The sequence below is a fragment of the Cherax quadricarinatus genome, chromosome 58 (genome assembly GCF_038502225.1).
Source record: "Cherax quadricarinatus isolate ZL_2023a chromosome 58, ASM3850222v1, whole genome shotgun sequence".
NCBI classification, from domain to species: domain Eukaryota; kingdom Metazoa; phylum Arthropoda; class Malacostraca; order Decapoda; family Parastacidae; genus Cherax; species Cherax quadricarinatus.
Window position 1 is genome coordinate 11,526,915 of NC_091349.1, and position 27,859 is coordinate 11,554,773.

At 43.0% G+C, this 27,859-nt stretch overlaps 1 protein-coding gene across 2 annotated transcripts in view; it reads right to left on the reverse strand.

The window, feature by feature from the left end:
• The window catches only part of LOC128698064 (cadherin-86C-like), a 343,481-nt gene that overhangs the window by 45,837 nt on the left and 269,785 nt on the right, over nt 1–27,859 (reverse strand). For both annotated transcript variants that reach the window (XM_070097607.1, XM_070097606.1), the window contains exon 7: nt 12,992–13,132. In XM_070097607.1, the coding sequence (XP_069953708.1) occupies nt 12,992–13,132 (141 nt within the window). The remainder of the gene's footprint in view (nt 1–12,991; nt 13,133–27,859) is intronic.

A 27,859-nucleotide genomic window follows, 5' to 3' on the forward strand; every position in this document is an offset into this window, starting at 1 on the left:
CAGTAACACAGTGTGTAACACAGCTAGAGCAGTAACACAGTGTGTAACACAGCTAGAGCAGTAACACAGTGTGTAACACTGCTAGAGCAGTAACACAGTGTGTAACACAGCTAGAGCAGTAACACAGTATGTAACACAGCTAGAGCAGTAACACAGTGTGTAACACAGCTAGAGCAGTAACACAGTATGTAACACAGCTAGAGCAGTAACACAGTGTGTAACACAGCTAGAGCAGTAACACAGTGTGTAACACAGCTAGAGCAGTAACACAGTGTGTAACACAGCTAGAGCAGTAACACAGTGTGTAACACAGCTAGAGCAGTAACACAGTGTGTAACACAGCTAGAGCAGTAACACAGTGTGTAACACAGCTAGAGCAGTAACACAGTGTGTAACACAGCTAGAGCAGTAACACAGTGTGTAACACAGCTAGAGCAGTAACACAGTGTGTAACACTGCTAGAGCAGTAACACAGTGTGTAACACTGCTAGAGCAGTAACACAGTGTGTAACACAGCTAGAGCAGTAACACAGTGTGTAACACTGCTAGAGCAGTAACACAGTGTGTAACACAGCTAGAACAGTAACACAGTGTGTAACACTGCTAGAGCAGTAACACAGTGTGTAACACTGCTAGAGCAGTAACACAGTGTGTAACACAGCTAGAGCAGTAACACAGTGTGTAACACTGCTAGAGCAGTAACACAGTGTGTAACACTGCTAGAGCAGTAACACAGTGTGTAACACTGCTAGAGCAGTAACACAGTGTGTAGCACAGCTAGAGCAGTAACACAGTGTGTAACACTGCTAGAGCAGTAACACAGTGTGTAACACAGCTAGAACAGTAACACAGTGTGTAACACTGCTAGAGCAGTAACACAGTGTGTAACACAGCTAGAGCAGTAACACAGTGTGTAACACAGCTAGAGCAGCAACACAGTGTGTAACACAGCTAGAGCAGTAACACAGTGTGTAACACTGCTAGAGCAGTAACACAGTGTGTAACACAGCTAGAGCAGTAACACAGTGTGTAACACAGCTAGAGCAGCAACACAGTGTGTAACACTGCTAGAGCAGTAACACAGTGTGTAACACAGCTAGAGCAGTAACACAGTGTGTAACACTGCTAGAGCAGTAACACAGTGTGTAACACAGCTAGAGCAGTAACACAGTGTGTAACACTGCTAGAGCAGTAACACAGTGTGTAACACAGCTAGAGCAGTAACACAGTGTGTAACACAGCTAGAGCAGTAACACAGTGGGAACCCACAGTGTGTAACACAGCTAGAGCAGTAACACAGTGGGAACCCACAGTGTGTAACACAGCTAGAGCAGTAACACAGTGTGTAACACTGCTAGAGCAGTAACACAGTGTGTAACACAGCTAGAGCAGTAACACAGTGTGTAACACTGCTAGAGCAGTAACACAGTGTGTAACACTGCTAGAGCAGTAACACAGTGTGTAACACTGCTAGAGCAGTAACACAGTGTGTAACACAGCTAGAGCAGTAACACAGTGTGTAACACAGCTAGAGCAGTAACACAGTGTGTAACACAGCTAGAGCAGTAACACAGTGTGTAACACTGCTAGAGCAGTAACACAGTGTGTAACACAGCTAGAGCAGTAACACAGTGTGTAACACAGCTAGAGCAGTAACACAGTGTGTAACACAGCTAGAGCAGTAACACAGTGTGTAACACAGCTAGAGCAGTAACACAGTGTGTAACACTGCTAGAGCAGTAACACAGTGTGTAACACAGCTAGAGCAGTAACACAGTGTGTAACACTGCTAGAGCAGTAACGCAGTGTGTAACACAGCTAGAGCAGTAACACAGTGTGTAACACTGCTAGAGCAGTAACACAGTGTGTAACACTGCTAGAGCAGTAACACAGTGTGTAACACTGCTAGAGCAGTAACACAGTGTGTAACACAGCTAGAGCAGTAACACAGTGTGTAACACTGCTAGAGCAGTAACACAGTGTGTAACACAGCTAGAGCAGTAACACAGTGTGTAACACTGCTAGAGCAGTAACACAGTGTGTAACACTGCTAGAGCAGTAACACAGTGTGTAACACAGCTAGAGTAGTAACACAGTGTGTAACACTGCTAGAGCAGTAACACAGTGTGTAACACAGCTAGAGCAGTAACACAGTGTGTAACACAGCTAGAGCAGTAACACAGTGTGTAACACAGCTAGAGCAGTAACACAGTGTGTAACACTGCTAGAGCAGTAACACAGTGTGTAACACTGCTAGAGCAGTAACACAGTGTGTAACACAGCTAGAGCAGTAACACAGTGTGTAACACAGCTAGAGCAGTAACACAGTGTGTAACACAGCTAGAGCAGTAACACAGTGTGTAACACTGCTAGAGCAGTAACACAGTGTGTAACACAGCTAGAGCAGTAACACAGTGTGTAACACAGCTAGAGCAGTAACACAGTGTGTAACACAGCTAGAGCAGTAACACAGTGTGTAACACAGCTAGAGCAGTAACACAGTGTGTAACACAGCTAGAGCAGTAACACAGTGTGTAACACAGCTAGAGCAGTAACACAGTGTGTAACACAGCTAGAGCAGTAACACAGTGTGTAACACTGCTAGAGCAGTAACACAGTGTGTAACACAGCTAGAGCAGTAACACAGTGTGTAACACAGCTAGAGCAGTAACACAGTGTGTAACACAGCTAGAGCAGCAACACAGTGTGTAACACAGCTAGAGCAGTAACACAGTGTGTAACACAGCTAGAGCAGTAACACAGTGTGTAACACAGCTAGAGCAGTAACACAGTGTGTAACACTGCTAGAGCAGTAACACAGTGTGTAACACAGCTAGAGCAGTAACACAGTGTGTAACACAGCTAGAGCAGTAACACAGTGTGTAACACAGCTAGAGCAGTAACACAGTGTGTAACACAGCTAGAGCAGTAACACAGTGTGTAACACAGCTAGAGCAGTAACACAGTGTGTAACACAGCTAGAGCAGTAACACAGTGTGTAACACAGCTAGAGCAGTAACACAGTGGGAACCCACAGTGTGTAACACAGCTAGAGCAGTAACACAGTGGGAACCCACAGTGTGTAACACAGCTAGAGCAGTAACACAGTGTGTAACACTGCTAGAGCAGTAACACAGTGTGTAACACAGCTAGAGCAGTAACACAGTGTGTAACACTGCTAGAGCAGTAACACAGTGTGTAACACTGCTAGAGCAGTAACACAGTGTGTAACACTGCTAGAGCAGTAACACAGTGTGTAACACAGCTAGAGCAGTAACACAGTGTGTAACACAGCTAGAGCAGTAACACAGTGTGTAACACAGCTAGAGCAGTAACACAGTGTGTAACACAGCTAGAGCAGTAACACAGTGTGTAACACAGCTAGAGCAGTAACACAGTGTGTAACACAGCTAGAGCAGTAACACAGTGTGTAACACAGCTAGAGCAGTAACGCAGTGTGTAACACAGCTAGAGCAGTAACACAGTGTGTAACACTGCTAGAGCAGTAACACAGTGTGTAACACAGCTAGAGCAGTAACACAGTGTGTAACACTGCTAGAGCAGTAACGCAGTGTGTAACACAGCTAGAGCAGTAACACAGTGTGTAACACTGCTAGAGCAGTAACACAGTGTGTAACACTGCTAGAGCAGTAACACAGTGTGTAACACTGCTAGAGCAGTAACACAGTGTGTAACACAGCTAGAGCAGTAACACAGTGTGTAACACTGCTAGAGCAGTAACACAGTGTGTAACACAGCTAGAGCAGTAACACAGTGTGTAACACTGCTAGAGCAGTAACACAGTGTGTAACACTGCTAGAGCAGTAACACAGTGTGTAACACAGCTAGAGTAGTAACACAGTGTGTAACACTGCTAGAGCAGTAACACAGTGTGTAACACAGCTAGAGCAGTAACACAGTGTGTAACACAGCTAGAGCAGTAACACAGTGTGTAACACAGCTAGAGCAGTAACACAGTGTGTAACACTGCTAGAGCAGTAACACAGTGTGTAACACTGCTAGAGCAGTAACACAGTGTGTAACACAGCTAGAGCAGTAACACAGTGTGTAACACAGCTAGAGCAGTAACACAGTGTGTAACACAGCTAGAGCAGTAACACAGTGTGTAACACTGCTAGAGCAGTAACACAGTGTGTAACACAGCTAGAGCAGTAACACAGTGTGTAACACAGCTAGAGCAGTAACACAGTGTGTAACACAGCTAGAGCAGTAACACAGTGTGTAACACAGCTAGAGCAGTAACACAGTGTGTAACACAGCTAGAGCAGTAACACAGTGTGTAACACAGCTAGAGCAGTAACACAGTGTGTAACACAGCTAGAGCAGTAACACAGTGTGTAACACTGCTAGAGCAGTAACACAGTGTGTAACACAGCTAGAGCAGTAACACAGTGTGTAACACAGCTAGAGCAGTAACACAGTGTGTAACACAGCTAGAGCAGTAACACAGTGTGTAACACAGCTAGAGCAGTAACACAGTGTGTAACACAGCTAGAGCAGTAACACAGTGTGTAACACAGCTAGAGCAGTAACACAGTGTGTAACACTGCTAGAGCAGTAACACAGTGTGTAACACAGCTAGAGCAGTAACACAGTGTGTAACACAGCTAGAGCAGTAACACAGTGTGTAACACAGCTAGAGCAGTAACACAGTGTGTAACACAGCTAGAGCAGTAACACAGTGTGTAACACAGCTAGAGCAGTAACACAGTGTGTAACACAGCTAGAGCAGTAACACAGTGTGTAACACTGCTAGAGCAGTAACACAGTGTGTAACACTGCTAGAGCAGTAACACAGTGTGTAACACAGCTAGAGCAGTAACACAGTGTGTAACACAGCTAGAGCAGTAACACAGTGTGTAACACTGCTAGAGCAGTAACACAGTGTGTAACACAGCTAGAGCAGTAACACAGTGTGTAACACAGCTAGAGCAGTAACACAGTGTGTAACACTGCTAGAGCAGTAACACAGTGTGTAACACAGCTAGAGCAGTAACACAGTGTGTAACACTGCTAGAGCAGTAACACAGTGTGTAACACAGCTAGAGCAGTAACACAGTGTGTAACACAGCTAGAGCAGTAACACAGTGTGTAACACAGCTAGAGCAGTAACACAGTGTGTAACACAGCTAGAGCAGTAACACAGTGTGTAACACAGCTAGAGCAGTAACACAGTGGGGAAAGTCAACAATATGTAGGTACACTGTTACATAAGTCACTGCTGGAGCAGTCAGTATATCACTGCTAGAGGTTATAACATCACTGCTCTAACTAACTACTAATAACACAACCCTCAGTAACCAACTTGTAATTATTGTTTTTTTTCATTTCGGGAAAAGTTACAATTAAAAATAAAAGAATTATGGAAGTAATTTTGTTTACTAAGACAATATATTAATTCCTTGAAAATTTTTAGTTGAAATTTTAAAATAAACTAAAAATTAAACTTGAAAAAAAGGAATATTATATTGAAATTATTGAGTCTAATTAGAAAGTAGATCTTAAAAATATTTAATGAAATGGGCAGGGATACCTTTAGACTCAAGACCTGAGGTTGTTACCACCTGCAGCTCACAACACTGCCATCCCCACGAGCCCCCCTGGGGCGGGGCAGATGGCAGACCAGAGGCCTAGCTTCTTCCTACGAGCCCCGTGAGGGAGGGGAATGTGGCTAGGCCTGGGGACAGTTGGTCCCAAAGATGAGGAGGTACTTGTACCTCCTCCCATGGGAGACTTAAGTCTCGAGACACTCCCCAGATAGGGAGCCAAGGCCGGGTCACCACTACTTGGAAAAGACCCGGGCCGGGAGAATACCGCCGAAAAAAAAAATACCTTTAAATTATATAGTTTACTTTTAAATTATATAATTAAATGAGTAAGTTTACCTTAAGGTGAAATAAGAAAAAATGCCTTAAAATTATTGAATGAATAAACAAATCTACCATAAAATTACTGAATAAAATAAGCAAATCTACCATAAAATTATTGAATGTAAAATAAAAGTGTACCCTAAAATTATTGGTTAAAATAAGTCTACCACTTTTTTTTACATAATTGGGGAAACTATAATATTTCGTAGTATCTATTATTTATTATTAAAGATTCGCCGGTATTCTCCCGGCCCGGGCCTTTTCCAAGTGGTGGCCCGGCCTTGGCTCCCTCTTTATGGAGTGTCTGAGACCTAAGTCTCCCATGGGAAGAGGCACAAGTACCTCCTCATCTTTGGGACCAACTGTCCCCAGGCCTAGAAGCTAGGCCTCTCTGGTCTGCCATCCCCGCCCCATGGCGGCTAATGGGAATGACAGTCTTGTGAGCTACAAGCTCGGGCTCAGGCACCTACCCTGCCCTAGAAGGGCTGGGCATGGTGTCGATGTCATAATATTGTAAATACTAATTTGACTTTATATGCTCTGAAAGGTGTGTCCATGTGCGTAATAATAATAATAATAATAATAATAATAATAATAATAATAATAATAATAATAATAATAATAATAATAATAATAATAATAATAATAATAATAATAATATACTTTAAGACATTAACGTACTCAGCTTTAATGACCCTCGTGTAGTAGATAGGATTTAAACTTAATAAAGCAATCAACTAAAACCCGAAAAAATATAAAATTATAATAAGAAAAATACAAGTAAGTCATGTTGATAAGTGAGTGTATGTTTGTGTATGAAGGAAGCTGTGTATACTTACATACACCAAGGGTGCACATATGTACGTTAGGGTTACAGGTACACACGCACATTATTAACGTACGCTAATGCATGTGCGTGTTCCCAACAATTTTACAGTCGAATATATGAGGGTCGTGTGTGCACATGAACAACGTACATGGGTGAGGTACGTGTGTGTACACGGTTCTGTGCACTCAAAATTAACTTTTTTGAACTTCAAACGTACCGTGTGTAGTACCTATGTGCGTGTTTGTATGTACGTGAACGCTACACTAGCATGTACGCGAACCCTGCGCTAGCGTGTCTGTGAACGCTGCTTGCGTGCACGGGAGTTGTGCAACTACTAGTGCTTACTGGCGAGAGAAATGCACACGGTGTGTGTGTGTACATGTGTGTGTGTGTGTGTGTGTGTGTGTGTGTGTGTATGTGTGTGTGTGTGTGTGTGTGTGTGTGTGTGTGTGTTTGTGTGTGTGTGTGTGTGTGTGTGTGTGTGTGTGTGTGTGTGTGTGTGTGTGTGTGTGTGTGTGTGTGTGTGTGTGTGTGTGTGTGTGTGTGTGTGTGTGTGTGTGTGCGTGTGTGTGTGCGAACGCATGTCTTGCCACAAACCTGGTTCTGTGAGTAAATGAAGTATGTGTACATGTGGCAAGTGCATACGTACATGATGACATAGTACATGAAACACACACACACACACACACACACACACACACACACACACACACACACACACACACACACACACACACACACACACACACACACACACACACACACACACACACACACACACACACACACACACACACACACACACACACACACACACACACACACACACACACACACGTTAGGCCCATATTGGAATATGCAGCGCCAGTTTGGAACCCTCACCTAGCCAAGCATGTAAGGAAACTAGAGAAAGTGCAAAGGTTTGCAACAAGACTGGTCCCAGAGCTAAGAGGTATGTCCTACGAGGAGAGGTTAAGGGAAATCGACCTGACGACACTGGAAGAGAGGAGTTAGGGAGGATATGATAACGACATATAAAATACTGAGAGGTAAAGACAAGGTGGACAGACAGGATGTTCCAGAGATGGGACACAGCAACAAGGGGTCACAGTTGGAAGCTGAAGACTCAGATAAATCACAGGGATGTTAGGAAGTATTTCTTCAGCCACAGAGTTGTCAGGAAGTGGAATAGTCTGCGTAGTGAAGTAGTGGAGGGAGGATCCATACATAGCTTAAAGAAGAGGTATGATAAAGCTCACGGAGCTGGAAGAGTGACTGGGTAGCGGCCAGTTGAAGAGGCGGGGCCAGGAGCTGTGAATCAACCCCCGCAACCACAACTAGGTGAGTACAACTAGGTGAGTACACACACACACACACACACAAACGTCAGTACTTCACACAAGGATGGTATTGATTCACTCCTGCACAGGGTGAGTTTATAACACTGTGCGGCAACACTACTCTCAGCACATTTCAATAATGTACACACGCACCTGGTGTACGTGGTCGCTTCTGTGTACACCTGCTGTACTTGTGCGTTTGTCAGAATAAAACACAAGAAGAACAGTTATAGTTCACAACGAATTATAGGTTGTGTTATCAGCTGAGCTTTAAGAACACACCTTGTGTGTGTGTGTGTGTGTGTGCGTGTGTGTGTGTGTGTGTGTGTGTGTGTGTGTGTGTGTGTGTGTGTGTGTGTGTGTGTGTGTGTGTGTGTGTGTGTGTGTGTGTGTGTGTGTATGTATGTGTATGTGTGTGTACTCACCTAGTTGAGGTTGCAGGGGTCGAGTCCAAGCTCCTGGCCCCGCCTCTTCACTGGTCGCTACTAGGTCACTCTCCCTGAACCATGAGCTTTATCATACCTCTGCTTAAAGCTATGTATGGATCCTGCCTCCACTACGTCGCTTCCCAAACTATTCCACTTCCTGACTACTCTGTGGCTGAAGAAATACTTCCTAACATCCCTTTGATTCATCTGTGTCTTCAGCTTCCAACTGTTTCCCCGTGTTGCTGTGTCCAGTCTCTGGAACATCCTGTCTTTGTCAACCTTGTCAATTCCTCTCAGTATTTTGTAAGTCGTTATCATGTCCCCCCTATCTCTCCTGTCCTCCAGTGTCGTCAGGTTGATTTCCCTTAACCTCGCCTCATAGGACATACCTCTTAACTCTGGGACCAGTCTTGTTGCAAACCTTTGCAATTTCTCTAGTTTCTTTACATGCTTGGCTAGGTGTGGGTTCCAAACTGGTGCCGCATACTCCAATATGGGCCTAACGTACACGGTGTACAGGGTCCTGAACGATTCCTTATTAAGATGTCGGAATGCTGTTCTGAGGTTTGCTAGGCGCCCATATGCTGCAGCAGTTATTTGGTTGATGTGCGCTTCAGGAGATGTGCCTGGTGTTATACTCACCCCAAGATCTTTTTCCTTGAGTGATGTTTGTAGTCTCTGGCCCCCTAGACTGTACTCCGTCTGCGGTCTTCTTTGCCCTTCCCCAATCCTCATGACTTTGCACTTGGTGGGATTGAACTCCAGGAGCCAGTTGCTGGACCAGGTCTGCAGCCTATCCAGATCCCTTTGTAGTTCTGCCTGGTCTTCGATCGACTGAACTCTTCTCATCAACTTCACGTCATCTGCAAACAGGGACACCTCGGAGTTTATTCCTTCCGTCATGTCGTTCACAAATACCAGAAACAGCACTGGTCCTAGGACTGACCCCTGTGGGACCCCGCTGGTCACAGGTGCCCACTCTGACACCTCGCCACGTACCATTACTCGCTGCTGTCTTCCTGACAAGTATTCCCTGATCCATTGCAGTGCCTTCCCTGTTATCCCTGCTTGGTCCTCCAGTTTTTGCACTAATCTCTTGTGTGGTACAGTCCAAGAAAATGCAATCCACCCACCCCTCTCTCTCTTGTCTTACTGCTGTCACCATGTCATAGAACTCCAGTAGGTTTGTGACACAGGATTTCCCGTCTCTGAAACCATGTTGTCTGCTGGTGATGATATCATTCCTTTCTAGATGTTCCACCATTCTTCTCCTGACAATCTTTTCCATGATTTTGCATGCTATACATGTCAGTGACACTGGTCTGTAGTTTAGTGCTTCATGTCTGTCTCCTTTTTTAAAGATTGGGACCACATTTGCAGTCTTCCATGCCTCAGGCAATCTCCCTGTTTCGATAGATGTATTGAATATTGTTGTTAGGGGTACACATAGCGCCTCTGCTCCCTCTCTCAATACCCATGGGGAGATGTTATCTGGCCCCATTGCCTTTGAGGTATCTAGCTCACTCAGAAGCCTCTTCACTTCTTCCTCGGTTGTGTGCACTGTGTCTAGCACATGGTGGTGTGCCCCACCTCTCCGTCTTTCTGGAGCCCCTTTTGTCTCCTCTGTGAACACTTCTTTGAATCTCTTGTTGAGTCCCTCACATACTTCACGGTCATTTCTTGTTGTCTCTCCTCCTTCCTTCCTTAGTCTGATTACCTGGTCCTTGACTGTTGTTTTCCTCCTGATGTGGCTGTACAACAGTTTCGGGTCAGATTTGGCTTTCGCTGCTATGTCATTTTCATATTGTCTTTGGGCCTCCCTTCTTATCTGTGCATATTCGTTTCTGGCTCTACGACTGCTCTCCTTATTCTCCTGGGTCCTTTGCCTTCTATATTTCTTCCATTCCCTATCACACTTGGTTTTTGCCTCCCTGCACCTTTGGGTAAACCATGGGCTCATCCTGGCTTTTTCATTATTCCTGTTACCCTTGGGTACAAACCTCTCCTCAGCCTCCTTGCATTTTGTTGCTAAATATTCCATCATCTCATTAACTGGCTTCCCTGCCAGTTCTCTGTCCCACTGAACCCCGTTCAGGAAGTTCCTCATTCCTGTGTAGTCCCCTTTCTTGTAGTTTGGCTTCATTCGTCCTGGCCTTCCTGCTTCTCCCTCCACTTGTAGCTCTACTGTGTATTCGAAGCTTAAAACCACATGGTCACTGGCCCCAAGGGGTCTTTCATATGTGATGTCCTCGATATCTGCACTACTCAAGGTGAACACTAAGTCCAGCCTTGCTGGTTCATCCTCTCCTCTCTCTCTTGTAGTGTCCCTTACGTGTTGGTACATGAAGTTTTCCAGTACCACCTCCATCATCTTAGCCCTCCATGTATCTTGGCTCCCATGTGGCTCCAAGTTCTCCCAATCGATCTCCTTGTGGTTAGTCACCCATGATCAGGAGCTTTGCCCTGCATGCATGAGCTCTTCTGACCACTCTAGCCAGTGTGTCAACCATCGCTCTATTGCTCTCGTCGTACTCTTGCCTTGGCCTCCTGCTGTTCTGTGGTGGGTTATACATCACTGCTATTACCACCTTGGGACCTCCAGAGTGAAGCGTTCCCGCTATGTAATCACTTTCTTCTCCACTGTCTCCTCTCTCCAACTCATAAAAATTCCAGCGATTTTTGATCAGCAACGCCACTCCTCCACCCCCCCCTGTTCCCTCTGTCTTTCCTCAGGATTTGGTATCCCGTTGGAAAGATGGCATCTGTTATCATACCTGTAAGCTTGGTTTCTGTGTGTGTGTGTATGTGTGTGTGTGTGTGTGTGTGTGTGTGTGTGTGTGTGTGTGTGTGTGTGTGTGTGTGTGTGTGTGTGTGTGTGTGTGTGTGTGTGAGAGAGTGTGTGTGTGTGTGTGTGTGTGTGTGTGTGTGTGTGTGTGTGTGTGTGTGTGTGTGTGTGTGTGTGTGTGTGTGTGTGTGTGTGTGTGTGTGTGTGTACTCGCCTATATGTGATTGCAGGGGTCGAGACTCAGCTCCTGGCCCCGTGTGTGTGTGTGTGTGTGTGCGTGTGTGTGTGTACTCACCTATATGTGGTTGCAGGGGTCGAGAAATAGCTCCTGGCCCCGCTTCTTCACTGGTCGATACTAATTCACTCTCTCCCTGCTCCATGAGCTTTATCATACCTCTTCTTAAAGCTATGCATGGAACTTGCTTCCACAAGTTCACTCTCCAGATTATTCCATTTCCTGACAACTCTAAGGCTAACGGAATACTTCCTAACATCCCAATGACTCATCTAGGTTTTCAGCTTCCAAATGTGTCCCCTTGTTCGTATATCCCATCTCTGAAACATTCGAGCACTGTCTACCTTGTCAATTCCTATCAGTATTTTATACGTTGTTATCATGTCCCCCCTAGCCCACCTATCCTCTAGTGTCATTAGATTGAGTTCCTTTAACCTCTCCTCATAAGACATACCCTTCAGTTCCGGGACTAATCGTGTTGCAAATTTTTGCACTTCCTCCAATTTCGTGACGTGTTTGACTAGGTTAGGGTTCCATCCTGGTGCTGCATACTCCAGTATAGGCCTGACGTACATGGTGTACAATGTCGTGAATGGCTCCTTACTTAGATGTCTAAACGCTAATCTCAGGTTTGCCAATTGCCCATATGATGCAGCAGTTATTTGATTCATGTGTGCCTCAGGGGACATGTTCGTGTATGTGTGTGTGTGTGTGTGTGTGTGTGTGTGTGTGTGTGTGTGTGTGTGTGTGTGTGTGTGTGTGTGTGTGTGTGTGTGTGTGTGTGTGTGTGTGCGTGTGTGTGTGTGTGTGTCTGTGTGTGTGTGAGTGTGGAGAATGTGACCTTGGTTATGTCCAAACAGACGCGTACACGCATGCAGACACACACACAAACACACACACACACATCAGCGAAGAGGCGGGGCCAGGAGCTATGAATCGACTCGTGCAACCACAAAAATCTGAGTACAGATAGGTGAGTACACAGGATAGGTAGACAGGAGAGTACATCAAGGTACTGGAGGACTGAGGTGTTACAGCACCTGAGGCTCGACCTCAGGTGCTGTAACACCTCAAACACAGGTGTTCCTGGAAAGTCTAAGACATAGGTTACCAGTGTTATTAAAGAGTGAGACAATGTAATCTGATGAGAAATGTCATCAGATTACATTGAGTGCAGAAATACTTGACAAATATGCGAAGAAAGGCGTAAAGATGTGTAAGAAATGTGTAAAAATATGTAAAAATGCGTAATATATGTATAAGAAATGCGTAAGAAATAAATAAAAAATGCGTAAGAAATATGTAAGAAATAAATAAGAAATGCGTAAGAAATACGTAAAAGTGTGTAAGAAATGCGCAAGGAATGTGAGAAACACAAAGGTATAAGAAATAAGTAAGCAATGTGAAAGTAATGCGTAGGAAATACGTAAGAAATGCATAGGAACTGCGTAAGATGAGCGTGAGAAATGCGTGTAAAGATTACCTTGCGGGTCTTGCTAGTGATGCGGGTGACGGGCGGAGCATTGTTGAAGATGGGCGGCTGGTCCTGGCGGTCCTCTACCAACACGGACACGCCCACGCACACGATGTTCCGCGTGTCGAACTCCTCATTTGTGTAGGGATTCTGAAGGAAAGAACGGCAAGACCTTAGTGCTGTGCTCAAAGAAAACGGGAAGACGTCAACGCTGTGCTCAAAGAAAACGGGAAGACGGCAACGCTGTGCTCAAAGAAAACGGGGAGACGTCAACGCTGTGCTCAAAGAAAACGGGAATACGTCAACGCTGTGCTCATGAAAACGGGAATACGTCAACGGTGTGCTCAAAGAAAACGGGAATACGTCAACGCGAAGACGGGAAGACCTAAACGCCGGAGTCAAAGAACATGGATGACGATGATTTCATTACACACACATACACATTTTTAATATATATACATATATATATATATATATATATATATATATATATATATATATATATATACATATATATATATATATATATATATATATCGTGCCGAATATGTAAAACTGGTCAATTAGCAAGAACTTATTTAAAATTAAGTCCTTTGTAAAAATTTATCTTATACGTTTGAAGATATATTTTTTCATTGATGTTAATGTAAAAAAAATTAATTTTGCACCAAAAGAATCTTAGAAAACTTACCTAACCTTATTCTAACAAGCTCAATTTATTTTAGCCTAATCCTACTAAATATATTTTAAAAACGTTTACAGTAATTTAATACTAAACAAACACAATGAAATATATTTTTCTCGTTAGGTTTAGAATGATTTTGGCGAAATTATTGCATACACAAATTTTCGCTTGTCTTATATGGCAAGATGAGCGTTGCTATTTAAGCCAAGATCGCAAGTCCTGCCAATTCGGCACGACATACATACATTTTATATATATATATATATATATATATATATATATATATATATATATATATATATATATATATATATATATATATATATATATATATATATAATTTGGACAGATCCTAGAAGAAAGTAAACACACTTTCAGTATACGCCAAGTGCGTTAAAACAGTAGGAATTGCGTCAAACAATACTAATCAAAAAATAGTTTCGACTGCTGGTGTTTCTTTTTATACTGCCAAACAAACTACTACTGCCACGATTGAGCCTTGTGTGTGTACTCACCTAATTGTGGTTGCAGGGGTCGAGACTCAGCTCCTGGCCCCGTGTGTGTGTGTGTGTGTGTGTGTGTGTAAACCCAAACCCGAGTTATGTGTACTCCTGGCCCCTCCTAGACCTCTTTGATCTGCCTCATTAACTTCTGGCCTCTTGAGCCTTATCATATCTACTCTTGAAGCTGTGTGTGGAGCTTACCTCCACCAACACTGCCTCATCTAAGATATTTCACTTTTCAATCAACCTAAGATTAAACAAATACTTCCTTACGTATCTGTGGCTGACGTGTGTCTACAGCTTCCATCTGTGTCCCTGTGATCCTGGTCCTCGTAATTCAAATAGTCTGTCTCTATCTGTCCCATCAATTCCTGAAGCAACCGAACATCTCAGATTCGCTTCCTTTAACTTCTCATAGTACATTCCTCCAGTTCTGGTACTAAACTGGTTATAAACCATTGAAACTTGCTGAGTTTACTCATGTGCTTGACTAGATGTGGGCTCCATGCTGGCGCCGCGTACTCAATAATTATCCTAACATATGTCGTGTATCAGGTTTTGCGGGATTTTTTTAATTTACATTTATCAATGTTACTCTGAGGTCTCCAAACCTGGCATATAACACTGACGTTATACAGTTTACATGTATTTTTGACTATATGCTTAGTGTTATGTTCAACCCTAGATATTTGTACTTTCTCTACGCCCATAATGTACTCTCTTCCCGGTCTTCCCTCATCTCGATTTCGCCTAAAATCTTGCATTTGTTGGGATTGACCTCGAGAAGCCATGTGTTTGACCGCATCTGCGGTCACTGTAGGTCTGGCTCCGAACAGGAGCTCAATTAGCGCAGTATAATGACACAACATTAACCCTGAGAACAGTGTAGGAGAGACGTCACCTCTTGCAACTACCACTAACATCTGACGTACTTCCTTAGTCATAAATGACCTCAAATTTATATTTATATTCATGGCAGTTAATTGAAAGTTTCTGATGTTTCTCTCATCCAAATAAAAATAAATTATATATATTAACAGCTGTTGTTACACAGTTTGAGGAATAATCAAGAAACTCAACTTTTTTAGGCAAAAATATCACAAGTGGACTTAAATGTATTTAGTTACATCGTTAAATTTATATGAACAATGGTTATGAATGTTTATAGAGAGTTAACATGCACAAGTTACTGTTTATTTAATAATTTTGGATGTATTAATGTTGAGTTGTTGCGGTGTTATTGATGAAGATGAAGAACTTCTCTGTTATGCCGAAGAACAGAAAATTAGAACAAACAATAGAACAGAAATAGTAACAAATTAAAACGAAGAATGCAAGAAGATGGGGTGTGGGGGTGAGGGGAATGTGGGGGTGAGGGGAATGTGGTGGTGAGGGGAATGTGGGGGTGAGGGGAATGTGGGGGTGAGGGGAATGTGGGGGTGAGGGGAATGTGGGGGTGAGGGGAATATGGTGGTGAGGGGAATGTGGGGGTGAGGGGAATGTGGTGGAGAGGGGAGTGTGGTGGCGAGGGGAGTGTGGTGGTGAGGGGAATGTGGGGGTGATGGGAATGTGGTGGTGAGGGGAATGTGGGGGTGAGGGGAATGTGGGGGTGAGGGGAATGTGGGGGTGAGAGGAATGTGGGGGTGAGGGGAATGTTGTGGTGAGGGGAGTGTGGTGGTGAGAGGAGTGTGGTGGTGAGGGGAATGTGGGGGTGAGGGGAATGTGGGGGTGAGGGGAATGTGGGGGTGAGGGGAATGTGGGGGTGAGGGGAATGTGGGGGGGAGGGGAATGTGGTGGTGAGGGGAATGTGGGGGTGAGGGGAATGTGGGGGTGAGGGGAATGTGGGGGTGAGGGGAATGTGGTGGAGAGGGGAGTGTGGTGGGGAGGGGAGTGTGGGGGTGAGAGGAATGTGGGTGTGAGGGGAATGTGGGTGTGAGGGGAATGTGGGGGTGAGGGGAATGTGGTGGTGAGGGGAATGTGGGGGTGAGGGGAATGTGGTGGTGAGGGGATTGTTGGGGTGAGGGGAATGTGTGGGTGAGGGGAATGTGGGGGTGAGGGGAGTGTGGTGGTGAGGGGAGTGTGGGGGTGAGGGGAATGTGGGGGTGAGGGGAATGTGGTGGTGAGGGGAATGTTGGGGTGAGGGGAATGTGTGGGTGAGGGGAGTGTGTGGGGGTGTTGTTGGGTGCAAGTGTTAGCAACTGCTCCCTGGAGGACACATGCATCACTCATGACACACACCTGCAGTGTAGCCACACCCATCCACTCTCACAACAATTTAATTTAATCCAGTACAATAAAATACGCCATTGTCTGCAACATTTCCTTAATAATATATATATATATATATATATATATATATATATATATATATATATATATATATATATATATATATATATATATATATATATATATATATATATATATATATATATATATATATGTATATATTGTCAAGTACAAAGCATCTTTTTTGATATTAATGTTTTTCTTCAGGAAGTTGGTTCTCGGTATTTGCTACCGAGGTCCTGGATTTAAATTCGAATGTCGTTTTGCAGAGTCGAAATTTCATTCTCGGTTGTAGATGTGTTTATCTTGACTTATGAGTCTGTGTAATATTGTTAAGATGAGGTGTTGCTACATCTTGGAACACCTCCGTCGAAGTCTGCAACAACGTTGTGCAACTGTTCAATATATCGAACACTAATGAAGGAGACACAGGTGCAGTACCTGGGTATCTTTAATGATGAGACGCTTCGCCGGCGGTAGCCGGCTTTCCCAACCTAATTCAGAAGTGACTTTTACATTGAAGATAGTGGAAGACGTGGAAAGATAATTTGAAGGTAATAATGTTGGTAAAAATAACGACAATATGTTAGGTAAAGGGACTCAAGTGCAGCTAATGTGACATTTTATTGTGGCAACGTTTCGAAACGTTGCCACGATAAAATGTCACATTAGTTGCACTTGTGTCCTTGTACCTATCATAATTTCAAGGTGTTCATCGCCCCAGTCTTGATACAGAAGGTTATAACCAGCAGCCGCACCTTACCTTCAAATGTCTGTAACCAGTAAACAAATAACCCGCACATAGGAGAGAGGAGCTTACGACGACGTTTCGGTCCGACTTGGACCATTTACAAAGTCATAAGCTTCTTTCTCCTATGTATGCGTTATTTGTACATTGTTCCAGTCACGGTATTGTGCCTTTTTGTTCTTTGCAACCAATCATTAATTGCTCACCCACTGATCGACTATAATTGCGTCTTGGTTATCAACTTGTCGGTATTGTGCGCCATCAGTGCCATACTTGTCTGACACAACAACACCATAGTGCCTTGGGGCTGGGGACGTCTTCTACAACTAGCTTACTAAACAACTATTTAGGATGATCTACTTCCACTAGATGATCCACTTTCACTAGTGGGCCCTGCTCACCTGTGACCTCAACTCCCACTGCTTCACCTCACTTCGTCCAGAGTATAAAAGGTCTGGCTACATTCCTGTGCTTCAACCTAGAGAGACTAACAACTAACAAGGCTTATTATCGAATCACCTGAAAGCTATTAATTCTATTGTTTCCGGTATTAAATTCGCTTAAATAATCGTGTTTGCACGAAATATCTCAACAATACAGATACCCAAGTAATTCATGTGTCTTATTCATCAATTTATTGGTTTTGTATACATTTATATGATACTCCCTGGGAAGTTAAAATTAAGTTTGCATTAAGTAACTCGTAAAGTGTCTCGCGCATCTGAAACACTAGGGCAAAATTAAAAACAAAAGGAAATAATGATTTTTATCCAAAAGGTTAGGTAAGGTTCGTCAGGAAACAGCTTCTGGTCATCTGACCGAGGCCTTCCGCTGGTTTACCGGTCCACCACTTTAAAAATTATGGCCAGTTATAACCATTTCTTTTATCTATAAAATAAATTCGATGTGTTGACCAGTATTACTGATGCATGACTGCGGACGAGACATCCAGTCAATAACTACACTGTGAGTGCAGACCAGGATAGTCGCATACTTCACGTTTAGAAATGTGTTGACAAAAGCAAGCTGGAATTGGTGGCTTAGACTAGAGAGGTATCCAGTGGGACTCATGTGAGAATAGTCTTTATAAGATATGTGTAACACATTGTTATTTTTATTGACGGAACTGTTCGCCTGCGCAGCAGGCTTCATCAGATACACAGATGATTACAATACTAGAGACAGTAGAAGTAATGGAGGGTAATTCTCAGGTGATTCGTCCCTCAGCCTTGATAGGTAATCACTCTCTTAGTCGATAGCAAAGCCATGAGTCTTGTACACTGAGAGAAGAGTTGCAACCAGTGGTGGCAGCAAAGAGCAACTTCAAGCCCGCCACAAAACCTCCTGGTAATGATTATCATCAGATATTTAACCAATTCTTAGGTATAAATCTCCGCTTCTACTTTGTTGAAACTTGGTAGTCATGTTTTCATAGATGTTTATAAGCGGGTGTGAGTCAATGTAAGTTTACCAGTTAGTTCTGCAACATGTTAATGTAGCTCTTCCTGCCCGCGACGAACAAAACCTTATTTGAGAAACAGAATTAGAATAGATGATATTGTAGTTTTAGCAATAACGTCTTAAAGAGTCAAGAGTGTGACTGTTGAAGGTATTATCTATACTTTTGTTACCAACTAGAGCATCTGAAGAATAATATTATTATTAGTTTATTATTTAATGACTCGCATGTTGATACAATATAGTGTAATTGTTGTTCTTATTCTGTGATGTAGATATTTGCTGTTTCACTCTTACATAAATTGCGAATAAAAGAATCCTTACAAAACATTGCTATTTTAATTAACCTATAATATACATTCTATGTAAAAACAGTGACCTAGTTCTGTAAACAGTCTTCCAATCCCTCCTCGCCCTCAACAAAGAAATTTTGGAGTCTTCCCTGTTGGCGGAGGTGAGGGCACAGGTGAGTCCTACTCACCAGTACTCCAGTATTGTCCTCACTTGTGTAACGACTCATAAAGCCAGCTGCCCTGGCGAAAATATGTTTCTTCAATATACGTAAATGTTGTGCATGTATCTTACTGATCTACCTATCGGCAGTGTGTACCATTAATATGGTGCACCTGTTAACCGGCTCGACGAGGAGTGTTAGTGGAGGAAGGTAAGAAGGGAAGATGTTAGTAGCAGGCCTCCTGGCCCATGCTAGGCACCTCTTTCTCAAACCCAACATTTCTCACTCATATTTGTCCAGACTATTCTTAAAGCTAATGACTCTACTAGGCAGACTGTTGTTACTGTTACTGTTGTTGCTGAGGTAATGTGTTGCTGCTGAGGTAATGTGTTGCTGCTGAGGTAATGTGTTGCTGCTGAGGTAATGTGTTGCTGCTGAGGTAATGTGTTGCTGCTGAGGTAATGTGTTGTTGCTGAGGTAATGTGTTGCTGCTGAGGTAATGTGTTGCTGCTGAGGTAATGTGTTGCTGCTGAGGTAATGTGTTGCTGCTGAGGTAATGTGTTGCTGCTGAGGTAATGTGTTGTTGCTGAGATAATGTGTTGCTGCTGAGGTAATGTGTTGCTGCTGAGGTAATGTGTTGCTGCTGAGGTAATGTGTTGCTGCTGAGGTAATGTGTTGCTGCTGAGGTAATGTGTTGCTGCTGAGGTAGTGTGCTGTTGTTGCTGAGGTAATGTGTTGTTGCTGAGGTAATGTGTTGCTGCTGAGGTAATGTGTTGCTGCTGAGGTAATGTGTTGCTGCTGAGGTAATGTGTTGCTGCTGAGGTAATGTGTTGCTGCTGAGGTAATGTGTTGCTGCTGAGGTAATGTGTTGCTGCTGAGGTAGTGTGCTGTTGTTGCTGAGGTAATGTGTTGTTGCTGAGGTAATGTGTTGTTGCTGAGGTAATGTGTTGCTGCTGAGGTAATGTGTTGTTGCTGAGGTAATGTGTTGCTGCTGAGGTAATGTGTTGTTGCTGAGGTAATGTGTTGTTGCTGAGGTAATGTGTTGCTGCTGAGGTAATGTGTTGTTGCTGAGGTAATGTGTTGTTGCTGAGGTAATGTGTTGCTGCTGAGGTAATGTGTTGCTGCTGAGGTAATGTGTTGCTGCTGAGGTAATGTGTTGCTGCTGAGGTAGTGTGCTGTTGTTGCTGAGGTAATGTGTTGTTGCTGAGGTAATGTGTTGCTGCTGAGGTAATGTGTTGCTGCTGAGGTAGTGTGCTGTTGTTGCTGAGGTAATGTGTTGCTGCTGAGGTAATGTGTTGCTGCTGAGGTAATGTGTTGCTGCTGAGGTAATGTGTTGCTGCTGAGGTAATGTGTTGCTGCTGAGGTAATGTGTTGCTGCTGAGGTAGTCTGTTATTGTTGCTGAGGGAGTGTCTTGTTGTTACTGAGGTAGTGTGTTGTTGTTGCTGAGGTAGTGTGTTGTTGTTGTTGAGGTAGTTTGTTGTTGTTGCTGAGGTAGTGTGTTGTTGTTGCTGAGGTAGTGTGTTGTTGTTACTGAGGTAGTGTGTTGTTGTTGTTGAGGTAGTGTGTTGTTGTTGTTGAGGTAGTGTGTTGTTGTTGTTGAGGTAGTGTGTTGTTGTTGCTGAGGTAGTGTGTTGTTGTTGTTGAGGTAGTGTGTTGTTGTTGCTGAGGTAGTGTGTTGTTGTTGTTGAGGTAGTGTGTTGTTGTTGTTGAGGTAGTGTGTTGTTGTTGCTGAGGTAGTGTGTTGTTGTTGTTGAGGTAGTGTGTTGTTGTTGTTGAGGTAGTGTGTTGTTGTTGTTGAGGTAGTGTGTTGTTGTTGTTGAGGTAGTGTGTTGTTGTTGTTGAGGTAGTGTGTTGTTGTTGTTGAGGTAGTGCGTTGTTGTTACTGAGGTAGTGTGTTGTTGTTGTTGAGGTAGTGTGTTGTTGTTGTTGAGGTAGTGTGTTGTTGTTGTTGAGGTAGTGTGTTGTTGTTGTTGAGGTAGTGTGTTGTTGTTGTTGAGGTAGTGCGTTGTTGTTACTGAGGTAGTGTGTTGTTGTTGTTGAGGTAGTGTGTTGTTGTTGTTGAGGTAGTGTGTTGTTGTTGTTGAGGTAGTGTGTTGTTGTTACTGAGGTAGTGTGTTGTTGTTGTTGAGGTAGTGTGTTGTTGTTGTTGAGGTAGTGTGTTGTTGTTACTGAGGTAGTGTGTTGTTGTTGTTGAGGTAGTGTGTTGTTGTTGTTGAGGTAGTGTGTTGTTGTTACTGAGGTAGTGTGTTGTTGTTGTTGAGGTAGTGTGTTGTTGTTGTTGAGGTAGTGCGTTGTTGTTGTTGAGGTAGTGTGTTGTTGTTACTGAGGTAGTGTGTTGTTGTTGTTGAGGTAGTGCGTTGTTGTTGTTGAGGTAGTGTGTTGTTGTTACTGAGGTAGTGTGTTGTTGTTGTTGAGGTAGTGTGTTGTTGTTGTTGAGGTAGTGCGTTGTTGTTGTTGAGGTAGTGTGTTGTTGTTACTGAGGTAGTGTGTTGTTGTTGTTGAGGTAGTGCGTTGTTGTTGTTGAGGTAGTGTGTTGTTGTTACTGAGGTAGTGTGTTGTTGTTGTTGAGGTAGTGTGTTGTTGTTGTTGAGGTAGTGTGTTGTTGTTGTTGAGGTAGTGTGTTGTTGTTGTTGAGGTAGTGTGTTGTTGTTGTTGAGGTAGTGCGTTGTTGTTGTTGAGGTAGTGTGTTGTTGTTACTGAGGTAGTGTGTTGTTGTTACTGAGGTAGTGTGTTGTTGTTACTGAGGTAGTGTGTTGTTGTTACTGAGGTAGTGTGTTGTTGTTGTTGAGGTAGTGTGTTGTTGTTACTGAGGTAGTGTGTTGTTGTTACTGAGGTAGTGTGTTGTTGTTACTGAGGTAGTGTGTTGTTGTTACTGAGGTAGTGCGTTGTTGTTGTTGAGGTAGTGTGTTGTTGTTACTGAGGTAGTGTGTTGTTGTTGTTGAGGTAGTGTGTTGTTGTTGTTGAGGTAGTGTGTTGTTGTTACTGAGGTAGTGTGTTGTTGTTGTTGAGGTAGTGTGTTGTTGTTACTGAGGTAGTGTGTTGTTGTTACTGAGGTAGTGTGTTGTTGTTACTGAGGTAGTGTGTTGTTGTTACTGAGGTAGTGTGTTGTTGTTACTGAGGTAGTGTGTTGTTGTTACTGAGGTAGTCTGTTGTTGTTACTGAGGTAGTGTGTTGTTGTTACTGAGGTAGTGTGTTGTTGTTGTTGAGGTAGTGTGTTGTTGTTACTGAGGTAGTGTGTTGTTGTTGTTGAGGTAGTGTGTTGTTGTTGTTGAGGTAGTGTGTTGTTGTTGTTGAGGTAGTGTGTTGTTGTTGTTGAGGTAGTGTGTTGTTGTTGTTGAGGTAGTGTGTTGTTGTTGTTGAGGTAGTGTGTTGTTGTTGTTGAGGTAGTGTGTTGTTGTTGCTGAGGTAGTGTGTTGTTGTTGTTGAGGTAGTGTGTTGTTGTTACTGAGGTAGTGTGTTGTTGTTGTTGAGGTAGTGTGTTGTTGTTGTTGAGGTAGTGTGTTGTTGTTGTTGAGGTAGTGTGTTGTTGTTGTTGAGGTAGTGTGTTGTTGTTGTTGAGGTAGTGCGTTGTTGTTACTGAGGTAGTGTGTTGTTGTTACTGAGGTAGTGTGTTGTTGTTGTTGAGGTAGTGTGTTGTTGTTGTTGAGGTAGTGCGTTGTTGTTACTGAGGTAGTGTGTTGTTGTTGTTGAGGTAGTGTGTTGTTGTTGTTGAGGTAGTGCGTTGTTGTTACTGAGGTAGTGTGTTGTTGTTACTGAGGTAGTGTGTTGTTGTTGTTGAGGTAGTGTGTTGTTGTTGTTGAGGTAGTGTGTTGTTGTTGTTGAGGTAGTGTGTTGTTGTTGTTGAGGTAGTGTGTTGTTGTTGTTGAGGTAGTGTGTTGTTGTTGTTGAGGTAGTGTGTTGTTGTTGCTGAGGTAGTGTGTTGTTGTTGTTGAGGTAGTGTGTTGTTGTTACTGAGGTAGTGTGTTGTTGTTGTTGAGGTAGTGTGTTGTTGTTGTTGAGGTAGTGTGTTGTTGTTGTTGAGGTAGTGTGTTGTTGTTGTTGAGGTAGTGTGTTGTTGTTGTTGAGGTAGTGTGTTGTTGTTGTTGAGGTAGTGTGTTGTTGTTACTGAGGTAGTGTGTTGTTGTTGTTGAGGTAGTGTGTTGTTGTTACTGAGGTAGTGTGTTGTTGTTACTGAGGTAGTGTGTTGTTGTTACTGAGGTAGTGTGTTGTTGTTACTGAGGTAGTGTGTTGTTGTTGTTGAGGTAGTGTGTTGTTGTTGTTGAGGTAGTGTGTTGTTGTTGTTGAGGTAGTGCGTTGTTGTTACTGAGGTAGTGTGTTGTTGTTACTGAGGTAGTGTGTTGTTGTTGTTGAGGTAGTGTGTTGTTGTTGTTGAGGTAGTGCGTTGTTGTTACTGAGGTAGTGTGTTGTTGTTACTGAGGTAGTGTGTTGTTGTTGTTGAGGTAGTGTGTTGTTGTTACTGAGGTAGTGTGTTGTTGTTACTGAGGTAGTGTGTTGTTGTTACTGAGGTAGTGTGTTGTTGTTGTTGAGGTAGTGTGTTGTTGTTACTGAGGTAGTGTGTTGTTGTTGTTGAGGTAGTGTGTTGTTGTTACTGAGGTAGTGTGTTGTTGTTGTTGAGGTAGTCTGTTGTTGTTACTGAGGTAGTGTGTTGTTGTTGTTGAGGTAGTGTGTTGTTGTTACTGAGGTAGTGTGTTGTTGTTGTTGAGGTAGTGTGTTGTTGTTGTTGAGGTAGTGTGTTGTTGTTACTGAGGTAGTGTGTTGTTGTTACTGAGGTAGTGTGTTGTTGTTACTGAGGTAGTCTGTTGTTGTTACTGAGGTAGTGTGTTGTTGTTACTGAGGTAGTGTGTTGTTGTTACTGAGGTAGTGTGTTGTTGTTACTGAGGTAGTGTGTTGTTGTTACTGAGGTAGTGTGTTGTTGTTGTTGAGGTAGTGTGTTGTTGTTACTGAGGTAGTGTGTTGTTGTTACTGAGGTAGTGTGTTGTTGTTACTGAGGTAGTGTGTTGTTGTTACTGAGGTAGTCTGTTGTTGTTACTGAGGTAGTGTGTTGTTGTTACTGAGGTAGTGTGTTGTTGTTACTGAGGTAGTGTGTTGTTGTTACTGAGGTAGTGTGTTGTTGTTACTGAGGTAGTGTGTTGTTGTTGTTGAGGTAGTGTGTTGTTGTTACTGAGGTAGTGTGTTGTTGTTACTGAGGTAGTGTGTTGTTGTTACTGAGGTAGTGTGTTGTTGTTACTGAGGTAGTGTGTTGTTGTTACTGAGGTAGTGTGTTGTTGTTGTTGAGGTAGTGTGTTGTTGTTGTTGAGGTAGTGTGTTGTTGTTACTGAGGTAGTGTGTTGTTGTTGTTGAGGTAGTGTGTTGTTGTTGTTGAGGTAGTGTGTTGTTGTTACTGAGGTAGTGTGTTGTTGTTACTGAGGTAGTGTGTTGTTGTTGTTGAGGTAGTGTGTTGTTGTTGTTGAGGTAGTGTGTTGTTGTTACTGAGGTAGTGTGTTGTTGTTGTTGAGGTAGTGTGTTGTTGTTACTGAGGTAGTGTGTTGTTGTTGTTGAGGTAGTGTGTTGTTGTTACTGAGGTAGTGTGTTGTTGTTACTGAGGTAGTGTGTTGTTGTTGTTGAGGTAGTGTGTTGTTGTTACTGAGGTAGTGTGTTGTTGTTGTTGAGGTAGTGTGTTGTTGTTACTGAGGTAGTGTGTTGTTGTTGTTGAGGTAGTGTGTTGTTGTTGTTGAGGTAGTGTGTTGTTGTTGTTGAGGTAGTGTGTTGTTGTTGTTGAGGTAGTGTGTTGTTGTTGTTGAGGTAGTGTGTTGTTGTTACTGAGGTAGTGTGTTGTTGTTGTTGAGGTAGTGTGTTGTTGTTGTTGAGGTAGTGTGTTGTTGTTGTTGAGGTAGTGTGTTGTTGTTGTTGAGGTAGTGTGTTGTTGTTGTTGAGGTAGTGTGTTGTTGTTACTGAGGTAGTGTGTTGTTGTTGTTGAGGTAGTGTGTTGTTGTTGTTGAGGTAGTGTGTTGTTGTTACTGAGGTAGTGTGTTGTTGTTGTTGAGGTAGTGTGTTGTTGTTGTTGAGGTAGTGTGTTGTTGTTGTTGAGGTAGTGTGTTGTTGTTGTTGAGGTAGTGTGTTGTTGTTGTTGAGGTAGTGTGTTGTTGTTGTTGAGGTAGTGTGTTGTTGTTACTGAGGTAGTGTGTTGTTGTTGTTGAGGTAGTGTGTTGTTGTTACTGAGGTAGTGTGTTGTTGTTACTGAGGTAGTGTGTTGTTGTTACTGAGGTAGTGTGTTGTTGTTACTGAGGTAGTGTGTTGTTGTTACTGAGGTAGTGTGTTGTTGTTACTGAGGTAGTGTGTTGTTGTTGTTGAGGTAGTGTGTTGTTGTTACTGAGGTAGTGTGTTGTTGTTACTGAGGTAGTGTGTTGTTGTTGTTGAGGTAGTGTGTTGTTGTTGTTGAGGTAGTGTGTTGTTGTTGTTGAGGTAGTGTGTTGTTGTTGTTGAGGTAGTGTGTTGTTGTTGTTGAGGTAGTGTGTTGTTGTTGTTGAGGTAGTGTGTTGTTGTTACTGAGGTAGTGTGTTGTTGTTGTTGAGGTAGTGTGTTGTTGTTACTGAGGTAGTGTGTTGTTGTTACTGAGGTAGTGTGTTGTTGTTACTGAGGTAGTGTGTTGTTGTTACTGAGGTAGTGTGTTGTTGTTACTGAGGTAGTGTGTTGTTGTTACTGAGGTAGTGTGTTGTTGTTGTTGAGGTAGTGTGTTGTTGTTACTGAGGTAGTGTGTTGTTGTTACTGAGGTAGTGTGTTGTTGTTGCTGAGGTAGTGTGTTGTTGTTACTGAGGTAGTGTGTTGTTGTTACTGAGGTAGTGTGTTGTTGTTGTTGAGGTAGTGTGTTGTTGTTACTGAGGTAGTGTGTTGTTGTTACTGAGGTAGTGTGTTGTTGTTGTTGAGGTAGTGTGTTGTTGTTACTGAGGTAGTGTGTTGTTGTTACTGAGGTAGTGTGTTGTTGTTGTTGAGGTAGTGTGTTGTTGTTGTTGAGGTAGTGTGTTGTTGTTACTGAGGTAGTGTGTTGTTGTTGTTGAGGTAGTGTGTTGTTGTTGTTGAGGTAGTGTGTTGTTGTTACTGAGGTAGTGTGTTGTTGTTGTTGAGGTAGTGTGTTGTTGTTGTTGAGGTAGTGTGTTGTTCTTGTTGAGGTAGTGTGTTGTTGTTGTTGAGGTAGTGTGTTGTTGTTACTGAGGTAGTGTGTTGTTGTTGTTGAGGTAGTGTGTTGTTGTTGTTGAGGTAGTGTGTTGTTGTTACTGAGGTAGTGTGTTGTTGTTGTTGAGGTAGTGTGTTGTTGTTACTGAGGTAGTGTGTTGTTGTTGAGGTAGTGTGTTGTTGTTGCTGAGGTAGTGTGTTGTTGTTGTTGAGGTAGTGTGTTGTTGTTGTTGAGGTAGTGTGTTGTTGTTGTTGAGGTAGTGTGTTGTTGTTACTGAGGTAGTGTGTTGTTGTTGTTGAGGTAGTGTGTTGTTGTTGCTGAGGTAGTGTGTTGTTGTTACTGAGGTAGTGTGTTGTTGTTGCTGAGGTAGTGTGTTGTTGTTACTGAGGTAGTGTGTTGTTGTTACTGAGGTAGTGTGTTGTTGTTGTTGAGGTAGTGTGTTGTTGTTACTGAGGTAGTGTGTTGTTGTTACTGAGGTAGTGTGTTGTTGTTGCTGAGGTAGTGTGTTGTTGTTACTGAGGTAGTGTGTTGTTGTTGCTGAGGTAGTCTGTTGTTGTTACTGAGGTAGTGTGTTGTTGTTACTGAGGTAGTGTGTTGTTGTTACTGAGGTAGTGTGTTGTTGTTGTTGAGGTAGTGTGTTGTTGTTGCTGAGGTAGTGTGTTGTTGTTACTGAGGTAGTGTGTTGTTGTTGTTGAGGTAGTGTGTTGTTGTTACTGAGGTAGTGTGTTGTTGTTGTTGAGGTAGTGTGTTGTTGTTGCTGAGGTAGTGTGTTGTTGTTACTGAGGTAGTGTGTTGTTGTTACTGAGGTAGTGTGTTGTTGTTGCTGAGGTAGTGTGTTGTTGTTGCTGAGGTAGTCTGTTGTTGTTACTGAGGTAGTGTGTTGTTGTTACTGAGGTAGTGTGTTGTTGTTGTTGAGGTAGTGTGTTGTTGTTGTTGAGGTAGTGTGTTGTTGTTGCTGAGGTAGTGTGTTGTTGTTACTGAGGTAGTGTGTTGTTGTTACTGAGGTAGTGTGTTGTTGTTGCTGAGGTAGTGTGTTGTTGTTGCTGAGGTAGTGTGTTGTTGTTACTGAGGTAGTGTGTTGTTGTTACTGAGGTAGTGTGTTGTTGTTGTTGAGGTAGTGTGTTGTTGTTACTGAGGTAGTGTGTTGTTGTTGTTGAGGTAGTGTGTTGTTGTTAAGGTAGTGTGTTGTTGTTACTGAGGTAGTGTGTTGTTGTTGCTGAGGTAGTGTGTTGTTGTTGAGGTAGTGTGTTGTTGTTACTGAGGTAGTGTGTTGTTGTTACTGAGGTAGTGTGTTGTTGTTACTGAGGTAGTGTGTTGTTGTTGCTGAGGTAGTGTGTTGTTGTTACTGAGGTAGTGTGTTGTTGTTACTGAGGTAGTGTGTTGTTGTTACTGAGGTAGTCTGTTGTTGTTGCTGAGGTAGTCTGTTGTTGTTACTGAGGTAGTGTGTTGTTGTTACTGAGGTAGTGTGTTGTTGTTACTGAGGTAGTCTGTTGTTGTTACTGAGGTAGTGTGTTGTTGTTACTGAGGTAGTGTGTTGTTGTTACTGAGGTAGTCTGTTGTTGTTGCTGAGGTAGTCTGTTGTTGTTACT